General features: G+C 29.8%; 3 protein-coding genes across 3 annotated transcripts; 1 reads left to right on the top strand and 2 right to left on the bottom strand.

The window, feature by feature from the left end:
* Nucleotides 1-3,226: 3,226 nt before the first annotated feature.
* Nucleotides 3,227-5,355, top strand: LOC106755582 (NEDD8-specific protease 1). Its single transcript, XM_014637759.2, has 2 exons — nucleotides 3,227-3,370; nucleotides 4,164-5,355. The coding sequence occupies exon 2, from the start codon at nucleotides 4,182-4,184 to the stop codon at nucleotides 4,872-4,874; it is 693 nt and encodes a 230-aa protein (XP_014493245.1). The 5' UTR covers nucleotides 3,227-3,370; nucleotides 4,164-4,181; the 3' UTR covers nucleotides 4,875-5,355.
* Nucleotides 5,356-6,034: 679 nt separating this feature from the next.
* LOC106775776 (arogenate dehydratase/prephenate dehydratase 2, chloroplastic) lies at nucleotides 6,035-11,372 on the bottom strand. The gene is made up of 12 exons (XM_014662963.2): nucleotides 11,025-11,372; nucleotides 10,874-10,926; nucleotides 10,356-10,448; nucleotides 9,853-10,053; nucleotides 9,701-9,781; nucleotides 7,797-7,892; nucleotides 7,631-7,708; nucleotides 7,433-7,522; nucleotides 7,266-7,327; nucleotides 7,029-7,110; nucleotides 6,876-6,951; nucleotides 6,035-6,390 (listed from the first exon to the last, which is right to left on the bottom strand). The coding sequence occupies exons 1-11, from the start codon at nucleotides 11,263-11,265 to the stop codon at nucleotides 6,892-6,894; spliced, it is 1,137 nt and encodes a 378-aa protein (XP_014518449.1). The 5' UTR covers nucleotides 11,266-11,372; the 3' UTR covers nucleotides 6,035-6,390; nucleotides 6,876-6,891.
* A 5,168-nt stretch (nucleotides 11,373-16,540) lies between these two features.
* Nucleotides 16,541-17,787, bottom strand: LOC111242779. The gene is made up of 2 exons (XM_022787589.1): nucleotides 17,016-17,787; nucleotides 16,541-16,885 (listed from the first exon to the last, which is right to left on the bottom strand). Exons 1-2 carry the CDS (start codon nucleotides 17,097-17,099, stop codon nucleotides 16,565-16,567), a joined length of 405 nt encoding a protein of 134 aa, XP_022643310.1. The 5' UTR covers nucleotides 17,100-17,787; the 3' UTR covers nucleotides 16,541-16,564.
* Nucleotides 17,788-23,176: the final 5,389 nt, after the last annotated feature.

Consider the following 23,176-nt stretch of genomic DNA (forward strand, 5'->3'; position numbering starts at 1 on the left):
ATATATAAGACATCAGGGCTACCAAATTTTATGGTATGGTCGTAGCATAAAAAAGTTTGGTTTAATACATGTCCAATCATGATAGCGTTCTTCATATATCTGAATATATATTGGTCACTCGTGTATAGATTTACTTGACCTTCATGTTATGATCTTACATCATGACAACTTGAGCAAATATATGTGGATCAATCAAAATCGTTGATTAAGTTAATTAACTTAAAGATTGTGATTAAAGTATGATTAAATAAATAGATTAATCAAGATAATTAACTATTTGAGTTAATTAATTCATTTAGGTAAAAAAAAACATAAATATAGTATAAATAACATATTATATGAAACATATTAATTATGTTCCATAGTTGTAATATTTATCTTCTTATGCACTTGGTTGACTTAAGTACATATTAAACTCTTTCCCATTAGAAAAGGACAAATATTTTTAAAGTGGACGAGTATATCTTAAGTGTCACTTTGAAGTATTGGGAGAGAATGAGGTTTTTCCTTGTGTGAGTTGGAGTTTTTAAGAATATAGTTGATTTCGTAAGAACAATAATATTATTTTATTAATTATAAAATAATTTTACATTCATTAATATGATATATATATATATATTTAAAGTAACTTATTGAAAAATATAAAATATTTTGGTTCTAAAAAATTTTATTAGAGATTTAAAACTTAATTAAACTAAAATTAAAAATCTAAAAAATAGATTATACCAAACTGTATAATTCCTCGTTATATCATATAGATGAATAAATGATCATGTATGTTGTCTGAGTATTGAGGTATTTGATTAAGACAACGAATATAGAGACAAAAATATCTCTCGTTTACAAAGTTTGTATGTTCTTGAACATATTGTAAGAACTTGAAAACTCTTTTTTCATATTCTTGACTTGTACGACATTCATTCATCTAGCTTTGATCCATATTATTTTTAAAAAGTGAATAAAAAAATGCCAAAATTCATATTAAAAAAATAATCTAACTTGCAAGAAACCTATAAAAATCAATGACACATACAAGAAATAGCATACAAAGTACAATAAGGGAAATTAAAAATCATGTATTGAATAATATATCAGTACATTGTAATGTACATCAAAACCAAGAAACTAACATTGATGGGAGTCGTTGATAACAATGGAGATGAGAGAACTTTCTGACGTTGTTGTTCGTTGTGGTGGACCTTCAATGGAGTACGAAACACGAAATGAATCCATCAAAACACAAACAAGATCGTAACCAAGGTAGCGTAAACACATACATTTATGATAAATAACCCAAAACTGGCATTTGTTCTTCCTTGAACTGGTGAATGAAGCATTTGGTTCACTTGGAAGTGGTGGAGTTTGAACTCATGTACAAATGTAATAGGACATCAATGCTAAACGGAAAAACGATAGAAATCAACAAAAACTAATGAAATATCCTAACTAAGGCAACAAAAACACTTTCGCTAGAGGTAGGTGACACAAAACTAACTTTTGTTCTTCCTTACGCAAATGTTGGTTGAAGTAGAAGTGAAAACGTGAAGAAACAATGTGAGTGTTTTTTGTTTTATAAAATTTTTACAGGTCATATGATGTCGAAAAATGTAGAATTTGATGTCTTATAGGTTTTTGACATCTGAATCTAGGTTATTAGATGTCTTATGTGAATAAATTTTATATTTACCCACCAAACATTTTAATGAATTCACAAAATTTACAGAACATATAATGTAAAAGAAAAATGAAATTCCAATTAATTAGCATTGAAATGAGGTTTTCGACGTCTAATTCATAACTTGAGAACTTAAGGATCATTTTTGTTCAAATTGTAATGATTTATACAACTCTACAACATCGAAAAAATGAATTTTTAACGTTTATTAACATTAAAATTTGAGTTTTTTTACTTCTTACGACTTTTTAAAGTCGAAAATCTGACATATTTTATGTTTAACTTAAACATTTATTTACAATACTGTCACCAATCATTTTTAACATTGACTTTTGTCTATTTTAATCTTATATAGAAAACTTAGTTCACACTAGCAGAATAACTCAAAACTCTAATACTAAAGATTTAAAGAAAATTTTCTCGCTTGATAATAAGTTAATTAAGTATTGAAAAACGAATTATATATTATTAATAAAAATTATATGAACAAATAAGAAAATATATGAAAATGAGAGAATTATGTTGTCTGTAACAAACTATAGAACTTGCATAATTGGAAAATAGAAATATGGACTTGGAGAATTGCAATTGGATTGAAAAAGACATAAAAATAGACACCTCAAACACCAAAGTTTAATAACATTTAAGGATTGCCACAACAAATAGAAAATTATTGATTAGATTAATAATTATAGGAAGAACTTTATTTCACCTCAAACCTTATTCCTTTCATTTTCAAATCATGTATACTTCTTTTAAAAAAAACAACATTATACGACGATCTTTCAAAGTTTTTAACCAATGATCTTTTTATTCTCGTTCCAAACAATAATACATGTGAGTAACATTTCTTTCACATGAGTTTTCACATGTTGAGTCTATCATTTAATTACATTTTCGTTGTACTAGTCTCCATCTTTTATAAAGATTTTTGGACTAATTTAACTTTCGCTATTAAGCATGATCAATGAAGTTTACATCAATTAATTAATACTTAAGATTCAAAACCATGTGAAACATTGAATTACATGTTAATATTTAAATAATAATATAAAATTTTAAAACTTATTTTTTAAAAAATATGCATACTAAATAAAAAAACATTTTTTAAATTAAGTTATTGGTTACTGAAGAAATCGATCAAATAAATGAAGAAATAAAAAAAAATGATTTGGAGGAATAAAGACAAATCAATGAGAAAATTTATAGAAAAAAATAAAATTAGTTTTAAAAAATATGAAAATGAGCGAGAAAAATATGAAAACGCAAGGGAAAAATAGACAGAAAAAATATCCAAAATACCACAAAAAGTATAAATGGATAGAAAATTATATAAATAGTAGAGAAGTAAGTTTGTTGTTATTTTTTTAACAATGTGTAATAGTGCTTTTTCATCTCTACCATAATTGAAAAAAAATATAACTAAAATAAAATTATATTTATTAAATTTTATCATTTAAATTTTTGAAGTTGCAAATATAATTTATAGTTTTTAAAATTTTATTTTATAAAACTTTGTTCATGTTAAAATCTTGCACCCATGAATGTAAAGAGAAAGAAGAAGAAAATTAAACTTTGATGTCCAAAAGCAGCACTGTTTGACACTTACATGCTCTAAATAGTACTTTCACCTTCTATTTTCTCTGAAGCAGTGGCATCGCACTGGTTCACCTCTTCTGGCGCATCTCTGTAACCGTGAGTCATTATCTGCTATAGGTTTAATTGATTCTTGCATTCTCTCTTTCTTTTCATTATTTTCTCCTTTATTCCAATGTGTTCCAACTCAAATTCCAACGCTACTGCAAGATTAGGTTTCATATATAACAAAAAAAAAAATCAAGGTTTTCTCTCATTATTTGAACTTGGAGTTTAATCGTTTGACCCCAATTTTTTTCCCAATTTCAAATGACAATAAATTAAGATAAGTTTTAATAACCAGAAAAAAGATTACTCATCTTTTGACCCATTCAATGTATAAACCGTTGAAACCATTATTCACTCAATTAAATTGCATCATAATGAAAGTTTAAGCCTAAACACATCTATTTGATTTGAATTACTTCCTATGCGGGACTTGATGAATTTATCTTAAGTTGTTCTTGAATTTGTTTTTTTGTTTTTGTTTTTTTTTGCTGGTGTTGATAAATCAAGTAATTTAGTTTTACCATCAGAAATTCTGATGTATTTGAGAAACATCTTTCAACTTAAACAAAAATTTGACAACTTGGATTTATACTAAATAATACATTCGTATCATTCACTGTAATGTTTTGGAGATGTGTAGAGGAACCCCAAGCAAGTATAGATTGTTTGTTTATTTTTCTCACAATTTTAGCATGTGTTGCCTTCAGAAGGTATTGCATGTTGTTGCCTAAACTAGACCATGAAATAGCACAAGTACTAGTTCTATATGGAGTTCCCTTTTCTTTTCCTTTGGAAATTGTAGGTGATAATTTAGCTTAGACTTGTCCTAATTTATTTTCACCAGGCTAGCCTTCATACTGGGATGAAGAAATCACGAACAGATGAGAAGATTCTCAGCTACAATGATGTGGTGCTTAGGCAATCCGATCTTGAGATCCTTAGTGGCCCATATTATTTGAATGATAGGATTATTGAGTTTTATTTCAGTTATCTTTCTTCAAGCCATTCCTCTCAGGATATGCTGCTGGTTCCACCATCCATTGCATTTTGGATAATGCAATGTCCTGTTGTTGACTCTCTTGGTGATTTCCTAGAACCTCTTCATTTGCCTGATAAGGAGCTGGTTATATTCCCCATCAATGACAATGATGATGTTGACAGAGCTGAAGGTGGTTCTCATTGGAGCTTAGTTGCATATTGCCGCAATGCTAATGTGTTTGTTCACCATGATAGTTGCAGAGGTATGAATGCAGCACCTGCCAAGAAACTCTATAAAGCTGTTGCTGGATACATGGGATCCTCTGGATCAGCTACTGAGGCTAGCTTTCAGGAATGCACTAATTCACCCTTGCAAGATAATGGTTATGATTGTGGTTTATATGTGACAGCCACAGCAAGAACAATATGCAACTGGCATGCAAATCATAACAATACACACGGGAACGATATGTGGTTTTCTGCTGTGAAGGAACAGGTTACTTCTTCTGCTGTTGCCAGCATGCGAGGTGAGATCCTGGCCTTGATCAGAGATCTAATGGCAAGACATAGAGAATAACATGTTCCACATTAAAATCTGTCTTATTTAGTACTCGGTGTCTTGAATTTAAGTTTGAGCTTCCTCTATATCTTGATTTATGAGAAGTGTGAATTCGATTTTGAATTTCTTTGATGAGGCGACTATGGTTTACTGTATGTTTAGATTTACGTCCAAAGAAAATTGATGCACGTCAAGCTGAAGCAACTAAGTGTTGCTTTTAAGTTAATCAATCTCTTTTTGACGTGAGTTTGCTGCTATACGTGCGTCTTGAACACTATTCCAACATTGCTGAGTCTATTTGAGCCATTTGAAGCAAATGAGTGTTGCTTGGGCGGTAAATACAAAGATGACAGTGCATATGGGTCATTGAAACCGAATACTTATTCCAATTAGAATGTAATGGAGAAGTTGATGATAGTTATGTCTGAGTATTTCAACCTTTAACATTAGTGAGATCATATTCCCAACTGTTATCATCAATTTATCACATCATTTTTAAGTCTTATTTGCAATTTTTATTTTGACACAAGATTTACATGACTCACTCTATTAATTTTTCAATTGACCCAAAAATATGTTTTAAAGCAGGAAAATATGTTATTTATTCTAATAACCTGGAGTATTAAAAGAGACTTGTAACCTTAAGGTCTTATACTTATCATCTTAAGTATGACTATCTTAAAATAAACTGAAAATTACTTAAGTATTTGATATATTTAGTTGTTATCAATTAGTGAGTAATAATTAATATGTCTCTTTCGAGTATTGATATAGCCTGGAGTATTAAAAGAGACTAAGCTCTTAAAACTTATCATCTTAAGTATGACTATCTTAAAATCAATTGAGAATTAATTAAGTATTTGATTGATTTAGTTGTTACCAATTAGTGAGTAATAAGTAACATGTCCCTTTCGAGTATTGATATAGCAGTCAATATTGATTTTTGATAATCATTTAATTGTTTATCAAATTATGATAATTAGTTATATCTGAAAAAAAAGTTATCAAACCGAATTTTTCATGTTTTTTATCCTCAATTTCTTATCTGCAATGAGAAAAGTAATAAATTTTGTTTAGCAAAAGAAACTAACACATTTTCCATTTTTAAATTCAAATTAGCAAAGTAAAATTTAACATTTGATTAGAAAAGAGTACGTATGCACTGTACGATAATCGTATTGTTTATCCATTGCCAATACCCTAGGTCCATTCTATTTTGATTCAAGTATATCAGAGCCAGTACATGTGCAAACTTCTCAGGGACAATTGGTGATGGGAAAACAAAAATTTAACTAACATTTAAAGTGTATGAAAAAAAAAAAAAACCATGACTATTCATTGTAGCTAGCTCTGAGAACATAGATAGCGGGCAGGGTAGAGGAGGCCCGTCAAAATTTAAAAAGTTTGTACATTTGATACAATTTTCTGTTCATATCTTGTATGAAGAAATCTAAACTCTGTATATCCATCCATTAACATGATTTGACCACTGGAAGTACCACGTCGCACGCAAAAGCAACCCTATTATGCAGTCCTGCATCACCAAAAGCATACAGCAAAAGCGTACAAATTTAATTAAATAAAAGATGCAGAATAAAATGGCCATCATAAGCGATACATTTGAGTCAACAAACATGCTAAACCCATTCAAATATCCAGATTTTATTCCCAACAAAAGCAGTAATCTATTGGCAACAACACGTTACTCATTCAATTTTAACAATGACAAACATCTATCAGGAAACAAAATTATTCTTTTCATAGGATATCTTTTCTTTTTCTGGCAAAACGGATGATGCAGTGTTATTACGGAACCATGGAACCGAGACAATTGATCAAGATCATGTATGACAGTTTAAACTGTAAGGATTAGTTGTTCGTAGCAATGGTGAATAAAGCTCGAGCAGTTTGCAATAAAAATCAAGGTAAACCAAAAGTTTCAAAATTGGAGGTCATTTATTACATTCAGTAAACTAACCAAGCTAATCTCAAAAAATTATTCAAATACATGGCACTCACCTCTCTAGGAAATTATTCACGTCGAGCTAGTGTCCACTGGATAACTCCCTAGCACTCGCAAGAATGTAGCAAATTCCTGTTATGTGTATCAGTTTTAGAATATCTACTCAGTAATACTTTCAATATACTTTAAAGGATTAAATTAAAGCACACCTTTAGATGTCTTAGGGCATTTTGTGCATTCTGATTAGCCATTGATTCTTCAAAATCAACATAAAAAAGATAATCAAAGTACCTGTATAAGATAAGAACTACGGTCATAATAATCACTAACTATATACCTTTTTTTAAGACAACACAAATAATGATTTTAAGTTTTTAACTAATTAGTTTAAATGATGAATGTATTAGAGTTCAGAAAAAGATAGCTATGACTTTCAGTAATTATACTTGGAATTGCTGCTATCATCTGATGCTCGTAGAGGTTGGTTTCGCAGAGGTCGGCTTTCAATCTGTTCGAAAAACAAATGAACTACATAACTAGAAAGGCCTAAAAAGCATGCTTGCTAACCTCCTCAAAAGATATAACAGGTGATGCCAAGAGAGAGACAACAAACCTTTGTGAGGTTAACCTGACGCAATGCAAAAACAGCAAGGGCCTTGAAAAGAACCCCGGGACCTTCTTCTAAAGAAAAAACTATGCTTGTCTGAAAAATTAATAGCAATATTTAATATTGATTAGTACGCATAAAACCAATCGATGTAAGAAATATGATGTGTTCTATTCAATAATTTCTTCTAATTATTCTGGGTACCTTAAATGGCCTATCAATGCCTGGAATTATAGGTTCTCGGGCTAACATTAAAAATCGAGTGACATTATCACTATCATCCTGCAAATGCAAACCTATTAGCAACGAAATCTACTATGAACCGAAACTTCCAACAACACGTTAAAATACTGATACCATGAACCCGGACCTGAATGTCTTCAGCAAGTATATTCAACCCATAGATCTTTGCAGCAGAAGAACTAGCAACTGCTCCTGCATCTTGTAGTCCGAGCAAGGCAACTTGCTACAATTTGTAACAATGTTAGGATAAGTGATACTGAAAAACAAGTGGGTAGTAGCACTACAAATTGAATCTTAATCCAATACCCCCAAGGTACAACATCTAATCATGTATTCAGAAGATGACAAGAATATGCCAAAATTCTCAGCAGATTAGAATTCGACCAAAGATGACCTACTTATAATTAAGGCCTCTGTTTGGGATGGTTGCAAGGATTTGGCTTTTAGTTTTAAATGCAAATTTAAAAACAAAACATCTTCAAATAAAATAAAGTATAACTGGAATTTTTTACGTGATCTTAAATAACTTTTTTCCTTAGTTTTCAAAACAATGCAAAAAGATTTTATTTTACTTATCTCTTTTAATTTTATGGTGATCCCTTACACAATAACCGGAGAATATCACACCACAGTATCACTGCTTACGGATCTTGCCAAAGTCGTTTTTCAGTGAAATCTTGGGGGGAAAAAATCTACATGTTTGGATAGGGTCTAAATGTACAAAATGCTCTCAAATCTAAAGGAAAGAAGCATGTTTCCTAGAAAAGTGAGAATGATTCCAATGACGCCAAACTCTTTGTAATACAGCAATTTAAGCATAATCATTGATCAACAGAAACACCAGAAATTACGCCAGCTACATATCTTTTATTACAACATACGATAAATATCTTATAATATCTTTTTTATTTTTATCTTCGAATATGGTAGAGCATCCTAATTGATCTCTTAGAGTGTGTTTGTTAAGACCAATAAGCTAGCTACTAGAATATAAGCTAGTTTGACCGACTAAGTGTTTTGGAAATCCCTCAAAGTAGTTTATTTTACGAGTTTCTTATAAGCTACTCCAGAAAACTTCCATCTTTTAGTTTAATTAATTTTCTTCCACTACTCCCTTATATCTTAATACACTTCCTTATTATTTTTAAGTTCGTTTTAACTATTATTACTTATTTCAGTCTTATAGACAGAATTAACTATTGTACAATTTTCAATATTTGTAGGGTTAGTTTTTTAATTTTTCATGCAGTTCAAATTAAAAAAGACATAACATTAGAAATTATATAAATAAATGTTTAATTACATGATGCAATGTGAAAATAATAGAGAGAAATTCAATGTAACAGTAATTTAAATTTAAAAAATAAAAATATTTCATTTTTAAAAAAATAAATAAAAATTAAATTTGATTAATACTCATTAAGTTCATTTAAACAAAATGACTTATTCAAATAAAAAAAAGCATATACAACTATCAAAAGACAAATAAAAGTACTAAAAAGTTTAATAAGAATTTATTTATTTAAAAAGTCTAAAATTCTATTTAAATAATAATATATTTTTGTTTAGAAGCACAAATTTCATTTATATAGTAAAACTCTTGTAGTTATATCTTTTATGGCATTTTATATTCACCAACTAAATTATCGGTTAGTTTATCAAACACTTGTAATTTAATAGACTACCAAAGCAACTAGGAACTTATAAGCCAAGAGCTTATAGCAACTACCAGCTAGCTTATCAACCACAGTTTTAGCAAACAAATTCTAAGAATTTACTCTTATTTTATATCTTATGATTCGAGTACTTATATATTAGTATCTTTCTAATCATAGACATATTTGATTAGAATTAGATTCATTTGCATTTGATTTATATGAATATCATATCAAGAATATAGGAGCAAAAATCCTTAAATTATTTGTATTTACTGCCATTGATATCAATCTGGTGTAGCTCAGACTCGTGGTTTCAATGTCTCCTGAATGTAATTTTTTGTCTTTCGACACCTTTCAATAGTTCTACACTTACCTTAGCGGCACCAGCTGTATCATCAACTGCTTCTCGCACCAATCCCAATTTTGTCAGTGTGTTCTCACATTGAGCAAGAGCCTGAAAAAGTGTCAGTCTGGGACATGTTTGTCATTGGAAGAAGGTAAGGCTTTAAAATGTTAGAGTCACACCTGTGGATGACTTAGAACCCGGTTCAAATCCTCAAGTTTAACACCATGGTTGGCCATCAAACAGTGACGGACAGCATATTTTACTTCTCCTACTATGTGTAAACTATGGCGGAGTAAAAGGTCATAATTTCTATGGATACTCCCTCCTAAAGAATTCTCAATTGGCAAAACTGCTCTGTCCACAATCCACCTTTCAACAGCCTAAAACATAAAACCAAAAATGAGAGAAACAATGAGATTAGACCTCTTCAAAAATGTCTATACAAAAAGGTTACCACGATAAGAAAAAAACAATAAGAATATAAGACTAAGAGCTAAGAACTGGAACGTTTGATTTTGAATTTTAAGTGGTTCGGGCCGTTATGCAAAACAATAAGAGTTAAATTTTTCTGGACAAACACTTTACAAGATTAAGATGAATTCCATGAAGAAAACAGGAAAAACCAATAAAGAAACATAAAAAAGAGATAACAGATCAAGAGGAAAGGATAACAATACTTTACATCAAAAGTGGTTTCAAATTGTTCACACGGCACAGCTTCACAATTTGGGTAGGCCTTATGTGCTGCTGATTCACTGTACGCACCATGAACCCCCTGAAAGAGCAGAACTCAGCTATATGAAATCATAAACAATGGATGTTAGACTTCAATTACGATACACCGATTTACACCTGATTCAGTCATAAACTACCATATACAGTACGATTGTCAACACCAACGATAATTTCATTAAAAAAGGTACCTAACAGCGCACCAAATAAACTCTATATACAATTAGCTCCTGTCACTCACACAATTGAGAATATAAAGTAATTCATGCATGAGCACAGCCACACCTAGTAATAAACCTCAAGAAAGTAACGTCAATTAATTGTTTCAAAACAAGATCCACCGTCTATTTTATCGCTATTTTGATGATTGTGCTTGTATACAGTGAATTATGTAAGAATTGCTAGTTCGCGTACACAGAGAAAAAAAATTCCACTAATAATCATGCAATGTGACAAGCAAGCAAACACCTGATATGCCACACGAAGGCCAGAACCGTCAGAAACTGAAGCAGATAAAGGCCCTGAAAATTGAATCGCAAAAATCGTCAATAGTAATAGCTACCAGAAAGATAGAAAAAAAGAAAAAGAGAAAGCATGGAATAGATTATAAATAAGGTACGCGGAAGAACGAGCGGATCGCGGGAAACGACGTCGTTGGGGCTGGTTCGCAATTCGACTGAGTGAGGTTTATTAGCGAGATCGTTCTTCTTCTGCTTCCCCTCGTGAAGAGAAGAACGAATGCTGAGGTTACGGTACCGTTTTGGGTGAAGCGTGGGGTTGGGGAACGACACGGCGTCTGACGGCGAACACTGGCGGTGGAGATAGGGTGGTGGATGGGCTACGATTCGTGACGCTGCCATCGAGACACAGTCAGAGACAGCGTTTGGTTTTGCAGAGTATGGACTCCAAAGTCCGTTTTCAGAGCTTTGTTTGACAACCCCACTCCAGAGTTAAGAATGTTAAGTAGAAATGCTGCATCTAATTTTTTTTTTCATTTTAAATTAATATATAATATCCACATTATTTTTTATCCTTTAATAAATATTAATATTGCAATTTTTTTTTTTTAGTTTCCAAGTAATCAAATTCACAAAACTGTCTTAGAAGTAACTGGTTGTCGTGAAGATGAAGAAGTGATGTCTTGCAGTGTACATTTTAAGAAAATATGGTATAAAATCAGTTAAAAAGATAAGGGTTGTTGAGAAATATTTGTATACTTTATTTAGATTAATAATATTATCGTGTACAAGTTATCAGTTTAAGCTTTATTGAAAAAAATTAAACATAAATATTATATTACTAATAGAAAACGATAAACAAATACTTTATATTTCCGTTAATAAATAAAGGATTATTTATGACCACTTTTAATATAATTTTTTATTGAATTCTAGTTTCATTGTATTTTTATCATTTCCTATTAATATTTTTAGCATTTTTTCGTGTACACTTGAAACATATTATTAAGATCTGAATTATCTTTAATCTTATGTATTAAAATTTTGCTTAAAAAATATCTACCTACATATCATTCCATGTATATGTAATTTTTGTATAACAATATTTAAAGGTTTAATTATTTCTTTTGTCCCAGTTTAGTTGGAGTGTGTCAAATTCGTTCCCTTTTAAAAAAATGTCAATTTCGTTCTCATATAGAAAAAATTTGTATCAATCAAGTCATCTCCGTTAAAAATCATGACTTGATGAACACAAATTTTTTCTATATGAGACAAAGTAGATTTTTTTAAAAGGAGAAAAATTTGACAAACTTCAACCAAGACAAGAGAAGCCATGCATATTTAAATAATATTGTGCTAAAAAAAAATCAAAACCGTGTTTTCTAGAATATCAAAGCGTTTCGCTATCTGTCACGAGTAGAACGGTAGATTTAGTGGTTTCGGTATCTGTCGCGAGTAGAATGGTTGATTAAGCGGTTAACCAAACAGAAATTATTAATGATATAATGTACTTTTATGTTAATTTTGATTTTACTGTAGTTTCAAATTGATGAAATAGTTCTCAATTTTTTTTTAAAAAAAATAACGGATTTACTTCTTTTTAAAACATTATTACGATAAAAACAAAATAAAATTTTATGTTTTTATAATTTGAAGAAGTAATTTAATTGTTTAAAGCTACAAAGACCGAACGAGTTTGACGCAAGAAAATAAACAATATCAAATATATACTTTTTCCTATAAATTTAAACCTAAATTTATTATAATTTTTAAGATTATGATTAAATTAGATGGTAAATCTTACATTATTGTCACATCGTTTATTTCTTTACATGATTCTTATGAAAGTTATTATAATTAAGAATGTTATCTACACTAAATTTCATTCAGATAAATAAAATTTATTTTTAAAATTAAATAAAAAGAATAACGGAATAAATAAAAATAGTTGTTTTATGTCGTCTGCACTCCCTTTCATTCATTTTTACACACCCTTTACCTTTACATGATGATTCATGTCATGAGTTATTTTTCAGCTGTGATTTTTGTTAAAGGAGTTAAGTGGTCCCAAGTTTCTTTTATATCTCACCAGGGCTTCACTATTCGCACTCCTGCCTTCCTTTTCATTTTTATTTTGATCTCGTGGGCTGAGCTACGTTTATTTTAATAATGACTCTTTCTCTCTGCACCTCCTACTTTTCTCCTTTATTTTTACATTTCAGAAATATTTTTTTTTCAATGAATTTTAAAATTTGTTAAAGTTTTTAAAAAATCTTTCATGAATTTCGAAATCCTAATATATATATATATAAAATATAAAAATCCTAAAAAATTATATACAAATTAAAAAAAAAAAATCTTCTCTACTTTTCTTTTCGATATTTGTATGATCATCCAAATCCTCAAATACATCAAATTAAAAATATGAACTGTCAATGTCCAAAGAAACTGGCATGAATTAAATTTTAAAGAATCGTATCTGTGATATGCGAGGGACCCATCTACTGTTTTACCTATTACTTGTTATCATGGAGTTTTCAAACAATTTACTTTACCATGTAAAATCCTTTCTCATCACTCTTTCTATCTTCCCTTGTAGTCATTTTTTCTCTCTCTCCTGTAAAGTGACACAATACATCATTTTGAGAAGAATTCAATTTGACGTGACAGCAGAAGAAGATTTAACAATATGAATTCCGTAGCCAAAGAGGGAAACCGCTGCTAAAAAAAGTTAAAGGCCAGGAGGGAAATAAGCAGTTATACGTTTTGGGAATCTCTGAACTCAATTATGGGACATAGTTGCAGATTGTGATGGTAATGTTTATAGAAATTTTAAAAAAAAATGTATGCTTAACTTAATTAATCTAGATTTAGTAGTAGAAAAGCGGAATGGTTTTGAATAAAAATGTCATTAATGAAAATGTGGTAGAAATTTGTGAATATCAGGGTGATGTTAATTAAATAAATGGAGGAAAAGGATATTAGAAGTGAGTTTTAGGCCTAACTCAACCCTACAAAATCGGCTTGTAAGGTGAGGATTGCACCTCACTTATATATTATAAATTGGCCTTATCTCTAGTCGATGTGAGACTTCCAACACACCCCCTTCACGCTGAGGTATAGACATCTCGTGCGTGATAGCAGAAATTGGGTGGTCCAATATTGGCTCGACAACGAGTGGAATAGAAACAGAAATGCCCACTTAGAACTACTTTATAACATATAAATGGGGTGCAGACCTCACCTTACAAGCCGGTTTTGTGGAGTTGACATAGGCCTAAAACCCACTTCTACCATGGTATCAGAGCTATGGTTAAAGCCTATCCTAGCGATATTTGTTGGGCATATTGTTCCACCCACTGTTGGGCCGTTATCGGACCACCCATTAATATCTAGTCTCACGCTCGATATGTATATACCTCGGCATGAGGAGGGTGTGTTGGAAGTCCCATATCGACTAGAGATAAGACCAATTTATAACATATAAATGGGATGCAGACCTCACCTTACAAGCCAGTTTTGTGGGATTGACTTAGGCCTAAAACCCACTTCTAACAAAGGAAAAAAACTCGTACAAACTGTAATTACATGTTCTTTATGAAGTGTTATAAAAAAAAAAAGACATAAGCTATAAAATAGATAATGACATAAATACTTTAGATGTATCAGTATCTGTAAGAAGAAAAAGGGTCGGAGATAACATTAATTTGATAATGAGTAATTTTGGTAATGAACAGTGTATGAAGGGTTTCGAGTATGTGGTATATATGGAGGTGTGAGCTAGGAGATGAAGAAGAAGGAAGTATAGGTGAAATGGAAAAATGTAAAAGAGAAAAAAGAAATAGTTAATTTATGCTTGGTTGAGATGCTTTTTTTCTTCTTCCTTATGCATGATGTGTGAAGTAATGTAAATGGCTATGTAGCCATGCATGCAAATGGTCTCCTCACATACTAACCATTTTCTTTTGGCTCATCATATTTAGAAGAGAAAAACCAAAGTTTTTTTTTAATTTGAAATCGTCCAACCACATTTTCACATGTGTACAGTGTCAAAATGGTGTTAAAATATTATTTTCCTTTTATAAAAAGGAGTCGAATGACACAAATGTGTATAGAAAGGAAAGAAAAAAAGTCTCTTTAACAATTTTTTTTTGACAACGCTTATGTAGCAGTTTGTGATTAGTTTATTTCAAATTATTTTTTAGAAAATTATTAAAAAAGAGTGGTTAAAATATCCCATCAAAAGAAGAGTGGCAGGAGCACCAATGCCATAAATGAACCCCTCATGGTGTTTTTCCTATATAAGACACCCCACCCCCATTCTCGCCATCACCCCAACTCCATCATCACCTTAGAGTGTCCGTTCCATCAAATCTTTCAAGGTGTGTTTCTCCTCTCCTCCTTCTCTTAAATCTTCCGCTTAAGCCTCCTAATTTTTCATTTCAGAATCTGCAATTCAATATTTTGGGTTTTTATGCAACTGAAAAATCTGTTAGGTTTTTAATTTAACTGCAATTGGTGTATGGTTCTGCGTCTTCGTTTTAGGCTGTTCGCTGCGTCTGCGTCTTCGTTTTAGGACCAGATGGAGTCTCCGTGGAGGAATGCTAAAATGTTATTGATCATAAATGTTACGTAATCACCGATATAAATTAGCATAGTTAGAGATGAAATCATGTTATACTAAATGACATGCTTCCAGGTTCATCGATTGAATGTTGAGCTCGTGACTATCACTCGTAATTTGGTTTTAATGATAAACTCATCCACCATTTGCTAAAGAGCTTAACAGGAATTATTAAATTAGGAAATTTAATATATATTTACATTTTATTATATTTCTAATGAAAGGTGCTATTTAGATCTAAAACCAAAACTAAGACAAACATTACCTTATTAAACTAATTTTTTAAACTAAAAGTTTACTAAAAAAAAGTGGTAGTTTAATAAGAATGAGAAAAAATTTAAAAAATATATATATATTTTAAGATTAAAAATTGAATTTTTTAAAAAGTTTAAGATACATAGTGAAACACACTGAACTGGAATCTTAAACTAGATTTGTTTTTAATTTTCTACATGAAATATAATTTTAATTAGAGGGAAATTAACATTTCTTTAAATTTGGAGGTATAAGATGAAAGAGGTAGAGATAGAGGTAGAGGGTGAAACATGGGCATTGATCCCTCCACCTCTCCATTTCCTCCCTCCACTTTCTCAACTTTCTTCAATATTTTTTTATTACGATGATAATCTTTTTCTTTATCTTTTTTATCTTTTTAACTTTTTTTACTTTTAAACTCTTTGTTCACACTTTTTTTTTTGAGATAAGTCTCTTCTTCTCCCATGTCGCAAATTGAGATTATGGAGTTTCTTCCTCTGTCACCACATGCAAATTAATGGATATGAGAGTCATCAACGGATCTTGACATTCGAAAACGGAATTCAAGATCCGATTAACATTTCAACTATTATTTTCAAAGATATTGATTATTTCCAGTTCAGAAAAACAAAACTAACCAAGAGCAAACAAACTAAACATCACTCACCAATTCAAGCCTTATGCCTCAACATTCAGAGAAGCACAATCTCAACCAACAATACATCAGCCAAAAACAAAATTAAAGGCAGAGAGCCAAAGTTTTAGTTTTTACAATTCAAAATAGCATCAATTCAACTTGCGATATGCTCTGCCACGAGACTGTCACTCTACGCCTGTTCCTGTGAGCCCAAGTGTTGCTATTCCTTCTCCAATTCCAAACCACCAACGTCTCCTCCCCTTTCCCACGTGGCACAAAGAACGGAGCTCTCGAAGCGGCAACTGCGATCCGTGACAATCCAATTGAAGAAATTGATTCCAATTCAGATTTTGTATCCCGTCCTTGGCCTTGGATGAGAATGCAGACAGGAAAACCTCTCTAGTGGAAGTTCCAAAGCGAGCCAACATCAGATTGAGCGCGAACACGCCACAAATGTTGTGGGCTAGGAGCTTGGACGAGCAGGCCGCGGCGACGCCGACGTCTTCCTCCTCATACGCGCACACAGAAAACCAGCAGCAACATACATTTATAGAACATGCTTGGACGAAGAAATGAACAAACTAACCAAACAAGCTTCCCTATCAAGCGGATGAAAGAAGAGACGAAGAAACTAACCTCTCGTAGACCAAGGAAGAAACGAAGCACCACCACCGAACACGCTGCCACACCGCCGCACACCCACCGCCCTGTTGCACACATGAGCAGCACCGTCGCACACACCAAAAACTACAAAGCACCACCACGCGAAATGCACAAACAAATAGAAGAGGACGATTGAGAGAGTTGGGAGTAAAAGGTTAAAAAAAATGAAAAGGATCTAGGAGAGTGAGAAGGGGAAACGAATTTGGGTGAGAAGAGGAGGTGGGGGTGTTGTGTTACTGTGAGTGAGTGAAGCAGAAAATGGAAAAATAGAAATATAGGATTATTTAATTAAACAGGGTTAAAAAAGTAAAAAATAAAGTAAAGAAAAGGTTATTTTGGTAATATAAAAAAAGTTAATGAAAAATGGGGAGGTGCAGAGTGGAAATGGGGAGGTGGAAGGAACAATGCCCATAAAACATCCATATTGGACCCATTTAAGGGTATTGCTCCCTCCACCCCCACGAATGCTTCTTCCACCTCCCCCAATTTATTTAATTCCAATTATATCCCTAGGTTAAAAAGTTTTTTACTTTTGTCATATTTTAAATTATTTGAAACCCTACTCTTGTTTACTTTCTCCTTCTCTGGAGCTGCACCCACTCTCACGGATCTCACCTCCCCATTTCCTTCATTTTCTTTTCACTCCACTGCCGCACCACACCTCCACCCCCACATCTCATCTTCTTAATTATTTCTTCCTCTCTAACTCCTCATCACATTTCTTTATTTCCTTCCATCAAAATCTCACTACCATTCATATTTATTTAAATATTAACTAATCATAAATTACTATATTAAATAGTTTTCAAAATTATAACTTTCTATAATAAATTTACCTTACGGATGTTAACATCCGTTTACGGATGGTCACATCCGTTTCAAGATTAATATATTTTTATAGGATTTATTAAGCATCACTGCACCTTTACTACTTTTCTCACTGTACCTTCAACCACTATCACAAAAATCAATCTCTCTGTTGCTAGATGAGTTTCTTGCACCACCACCAACCTGTAACCTCCCATTAAGCATATTGCAAAACACATTTACACTACCACCACACTCACAGCACAAACCACCACACTTTCAGACCACAAAGAAACAGTCTGAGATAAAGAGAAGAAGAGTTTGTCTGCTTGTCACTGCATCCATTCACACAGGAGGACTATTATTAGGTTATCAATGGAGTGGGTAGAAGTTAAAAAAATATTAATCCTAAAAATTACCTAAAAATTAAATTTTATTGGAGACAAAATAGGAACGGGGAGGTATTGAAGCAATCTGTGAGGGTGTAGGGAGCAACGACCCCATTTAATAATCTTTGGACTAGAAAAGAAGCCCATAAGAATACGAAACGAAAGCCCATAAAATACCTAATGCACCATTTTTCACAATGCACACCAGAAATCAACAAAACAGGTAAACAAATAACCATATATGTTATCAATGGTAAAAAAAAAACAATCTGATGAAAAAAGGTGGACTATATTAGCGTTTCTAACTTGGGAGTCAAAATAAACTTGACAAGTCAACAGTTTAACTTCATTACACTAAAACAACTTAGTTTCTTCTTTATCGTTCTCTTTTCATCTCTAAACTAGTTCTGCGTGTTTTTTATCCTTTTTTATTTTTTATTTTCTCATACTGTATTGAATTGAAGAATTTCGCATCAATTTGTTTTCGTATAAAAAATTAAAAAATTTAATCCATTTTAATGTGATATTAGATTTTATATAACAAAAAAAATATAATAATCTAATAACTTGACAGGCTGAATTGTACCGTTTAACTTTATTAAAATTGATGCTAACCCAACTGGTTTTTTTTTTTTATTAATCAATAATATCGGACTAGACTTAATGAGTCAGTTTAATCTATTTTGTCATTTCTAATAAATATAAATATAAATTTTTCTACATAAATGTTTCATTATTTTTTATTTAATTAAAATTTTACTAAATTCAATTCATATTCAATCTTTCTTGTACATGCATAACTCAAAAATTCATTTGAAAATAAATAAATAAAATAAAATTAAAATTAATTTAATTTCATACTTAAGTCTAGATATGTTTGAGGGATTAAAGAGGAAAAAGGATAACGAAAAGGCTTATAATTAGCTTCTTTAGTTTATATACAACTTTTTATTTATAACCAAATTAATTGTTTTATATTTCTATATGCAATTTTGTATTACTATTCATTAATTAGTTTTCTAAAACCAACTACTAACATTTAAACATAAAGATGGTTTATCTCAGCCTCTATTCAGTCTCTCTTTTTTTCATCGTCTTTTTCTTCCTAATTTAAAAACACATGTCAGAATATCAGTATTTAATGTTTTAAAGCCTTTCCAACTATACTCACATAAAAATTCACTTTTCATCTTTTAAATACATTGATGTAACCTACTTGCTATTTACTCTAATTATTACCAGCTAGATCAAATCCATACGAGAAAAATATATATATAAAAAAAATCATCTAATTTAAATTACAAATTAAAAAAAAAAACCATTGAAGAACTTTCAAGGAAACGGTTGTGAATGATATGATTCACTTATAACTTTTCATATAGTTGAATTTAAATCTGGCAATTTCTTTTATTTTTTAAATATCTAATGCAAATACAGAACACATGCCTTTAATTAAATAATAAAAGTAAGTTAATAAGAAAATTCTGGTTGAATGCGTTGTCGAAATACAAGCTGTGGAAGCGTCAATGAGAAGCAGCTGAAACGTGATCATCATTAGAATATCATATCATAATCATAAATTAAGTTAGGTTGTAAAATACGTGATAAAGATACGTGTATGTTTTGTATAGATTTGAATGGACATTGTTTGGATATATATATATATATATATATATATATATATATATATATATATATATATATATATATATATATATATATATATATATATATANATATATATATATATATATATATATATATATATATATATATATATATATATATATTATAATAATATTTTGACAACATTTTTTGACAATTTTTTTGACAACATATCATTATTTTATTGGTTTATTTGAATTTATATTTAAAAAATATTTAAAACGGATCAATCACACGCTGTCACGTATGTGTTGTCAAAAGTTATTGAAGAAGTGTTGTTAAAAGAATTTTTTCCATATATATATATATATATATATATATTATGCATTAAAAAAAACTATTCCCAAATGGACCACACAAGCATGCTCAGCTCACAAAATTTGAACTGTGACACCAACAAAACAAACCAACCCATTACAAACAAAAACCGCAACACAACAAATAAACAACACACCTTAGACCGACAGATATACGCAATGTTCATTTTTCTAATAGAGACCCTTCACCTATTATTATTATTATAATAATAATAATAATAATAATAATAATAATAATAATAATAATAATAGCAATATTAATAATCCAATATTATAATGTGCCACGAGGAACTATTGGTGCATGTAATTTTTAGATTTGCGGCTTTAATAACTACAAAAGGATTTATAAACAATACTTAATCATGAAGACTTGTTCATTTTCGCCTTTTTCTTTAAAGCCTCTGCATTTCACTTCTACTCTGCGTATATAATATTTAATTTTTGATATAGTATTGTTTTAATAATTTTGTAGATTTTTAAAATCAATATTAAAGATGATTAAAACTATTAAAATGAATTAAAACCTTTCAACCAATCAAGTTCACCGGGAATTTGATTCTAATCGAATTAAAATAAATTACAAATTTTGGACTAAAAATGAATCTAACGCACTAAAATTTTAAACTTTCGATGAGTTAGTGTAGATTCTAAATATTAAATTATATTTAAAAAATAAAATCCTAAATAATTTTTTATCTTTTATTCAAATTATATTGTATTTTGTGATTTTAAATTATATTAAGAGTTCAACATCTTTTTTTATTATATTTGGATGAGATTTTATTTGTATTTTAATTAGCTTTTGTAATTTTGTTTTGAATTGAAGAAAAAAATTATAATTAAAACAAATCCATTTAATCTACAAATTTGTATAATCGAGTTAAACTTAAATTTTTTAGATCGTTAATAAAAAGTTTGGTTGAATTAACTCATTCTGTATCCAATTCGTAATATGTCAAAATAACATATGTCAGATAATCTATAGAATTTTTTTTTCTTTTATCATTATTAAGTATATATACAATAATAGGTAAGAGTTTGATGGCTTTAAAAATATATGTAGTAATTACTATTTATCCTAAACAAGTTTTATTCTTCAAAGGCCAATTAGAGATATCAACTTATAAATATTGGTAAATGAGATGAAGTGTATCTATCTCCTATAAACATAAAATATTTTATTACTAACAAACTAGAATTAACATCTGAAGCAAATACGCTAAATAATATTAAGAAGTTTTGATACAAAAATAATCATTGGTTGAAGAAAGAAATAATAAAATGAGACAAAAGTTAAATATATACAAACCTTAATTTAAGAAAACAAAATTACAAGTTCAAAATTATAATAGATTATGTCTTACTTGATTATAAATAAACTAACAAAAGAAAGAGAAAATAAGACTTTAACAAAAGAAGTCATCATATCTTTTAACCAAAAGAGTAATTAACTATTATTACTTCTCTATACTTAAATACATAATACCTAATCGCATAAGGTTAAGATACACACTAAAAAATAAGGATGTTGGTACAATAACATATACACGTGTCTATTACACTTAAATGTTACTGTTTTTTTTTTTTTTTACTTTTTCTTCCAAAACTATCCTTTTTCTTTTAAAAAATATTTAAAATAACAACAAATTGTCATGTAAAAAATGATTTTTGAAAAAATAATCTTAAAAGTGTTATCTATTCTTTTACTTTTGCTTGAAAAAAAAAAGAAAAAAACACTTCAACTAAAAATGTTCATTAAAGATGAAATTAAAGGTTAACAGTCATTGAAAAACGCTGGCTATATATATATTTTATAAGGATTGCTAGGGGGGAAATATTTCAAACAAAAAACTTTATTAAAGGTTTTGAAACTGCAACAGTTCATTTAAGAACATCTAACGATTTATCAAAAATTATATAAAAGAAGTAAGTGAAAATTTTCTTAAAATAACATTTATTCGTATTATAAGATACTTGAATTGAAACATGAAAAACGTAGAGCCTTAAATTGACCGACTGATAAGCTGAGATCTGAAAAGGATTCAAAGAACAAAAAAAAAGAGGCTGAATCCATTGAATTTGCAGTATCACCGTTACCATTTATCATATTGAGAATGTTCGTTTGGAAGAAATAACAAGGCATATTTAATAAAGATTTCTTACAATAATGTATCATTTTCTTTCAAAATATCACATTAATTTTACGAAATTCATTTTTTTTCTTCAATAATAATAAACGTTTAGAAACTTAAATAAAAACTCAGAACTAAGTTTAATCATATAGTGTAAGGTAGACTCTTTGTAATTTTTGAATTAAAAGAAAAAGCATTATATAAAAACTAACTATGGTTAATTAAAATTTAGCTTTTTCTAAATTTTAAAATCACAAGTATTAAGATAAAAATGAGAGAGTAGAGTAATATAAAGATAAAGTTCCATAATTTATTATTTTTAAGACTTTTTTACATCAAATTAGATAGAAATGAAAAAATAAAATAATATATAAAAATAAAGATTCATAATTCTTAAGATTTTATAGAGAAAAATGTTAATATCTTATTAAATTGAATTCAAGTTTTATTGATTCGTGTTTTATCATTAAATCCTCCTTTATGTATACTAAAAAAATAATAATTGGACATGTTTTTTTAATTGAAAAAAAAGGAGACCGTAGCAATGGTGTTAATTGTTCATCATTTTCCACTTGAGAGACTACGATCAATTCGTTACCAAACACTCCCACTCTCTCTTCCCAACCACCATCTTCAAAATATTTATCTTTTAAGGAGTGAATTGTAAAAAGTAGGTTTAAATCTCTTTTTGGTCCCTGGATGTTCAGTTTAGTTTCCGTTTTTAAAAATGTAAACTTTTGATTCCTAAATTATAAAAAATGTATCAAATGAGTTATTTTTTGATGTTTATGATCAAAGTACAAAGAGCAATCTAAAGTGTTATT

This window comes from Vigna radiata, chromosome 2 (genome assembly GCF_000741045.1).
Source record: "Vigna radiata var. radiata cultivar VC1973A chromosome 2, Vradiata_ver6, whole genome shotgun sequence".
Taxonomy (NCBI): Eukaryota; Viridiplantae; Streptophyta; class Magnoliopsida; order Fabales; family Fabaceae; genus Vigna; species Vigna radiata.

Bases quoted from the DNA above. Each gene is read 5' to 3' on its own strand.
- LOC106755582 (XM_014637759.2), top strand. From the start codon at position 4,182: ATGAAGAAATCACGAACAGATGAGAAGATTCTCAGCTACAATGATGTG.
- LOC106775776 (XM_014662963.2), bottom strand. From the start codon at position 11,265: ATGGCAGCGTCACGAATCGTAGCCCATCCACCACCCTATCTCCACCGC. The intron at 9,782-9,852 runs GTGTGACTCTAA...ACACTTTTTCAG, and splicing joins GGGTTCTAAGTCATCCACAG to GCTCTTGCTCAATGTGAGAA. The intron at 7,111-7,265 runs GTATAATTACTG...TATCTTATACAG, and splicing joins GATGATAGCAGCAATTCCAA to GTACTTTGATTATCTTTTTT.
- LOC111242779 (XM_022787589.1), bottom strand. From the start codon at position 17,099: ATGTGTGCAACAGGGCGGTGGGTGTGCGGCGGTGTGGCAGCGTGTTCG. The intron at 16,886-17,015 runs GTTAGTTTCTTC...GCGTATGAGGAG, and splicing joins TCTTCCTTGGTCTACGAGAG to GAAGACGTCGGCGTCGCCGC.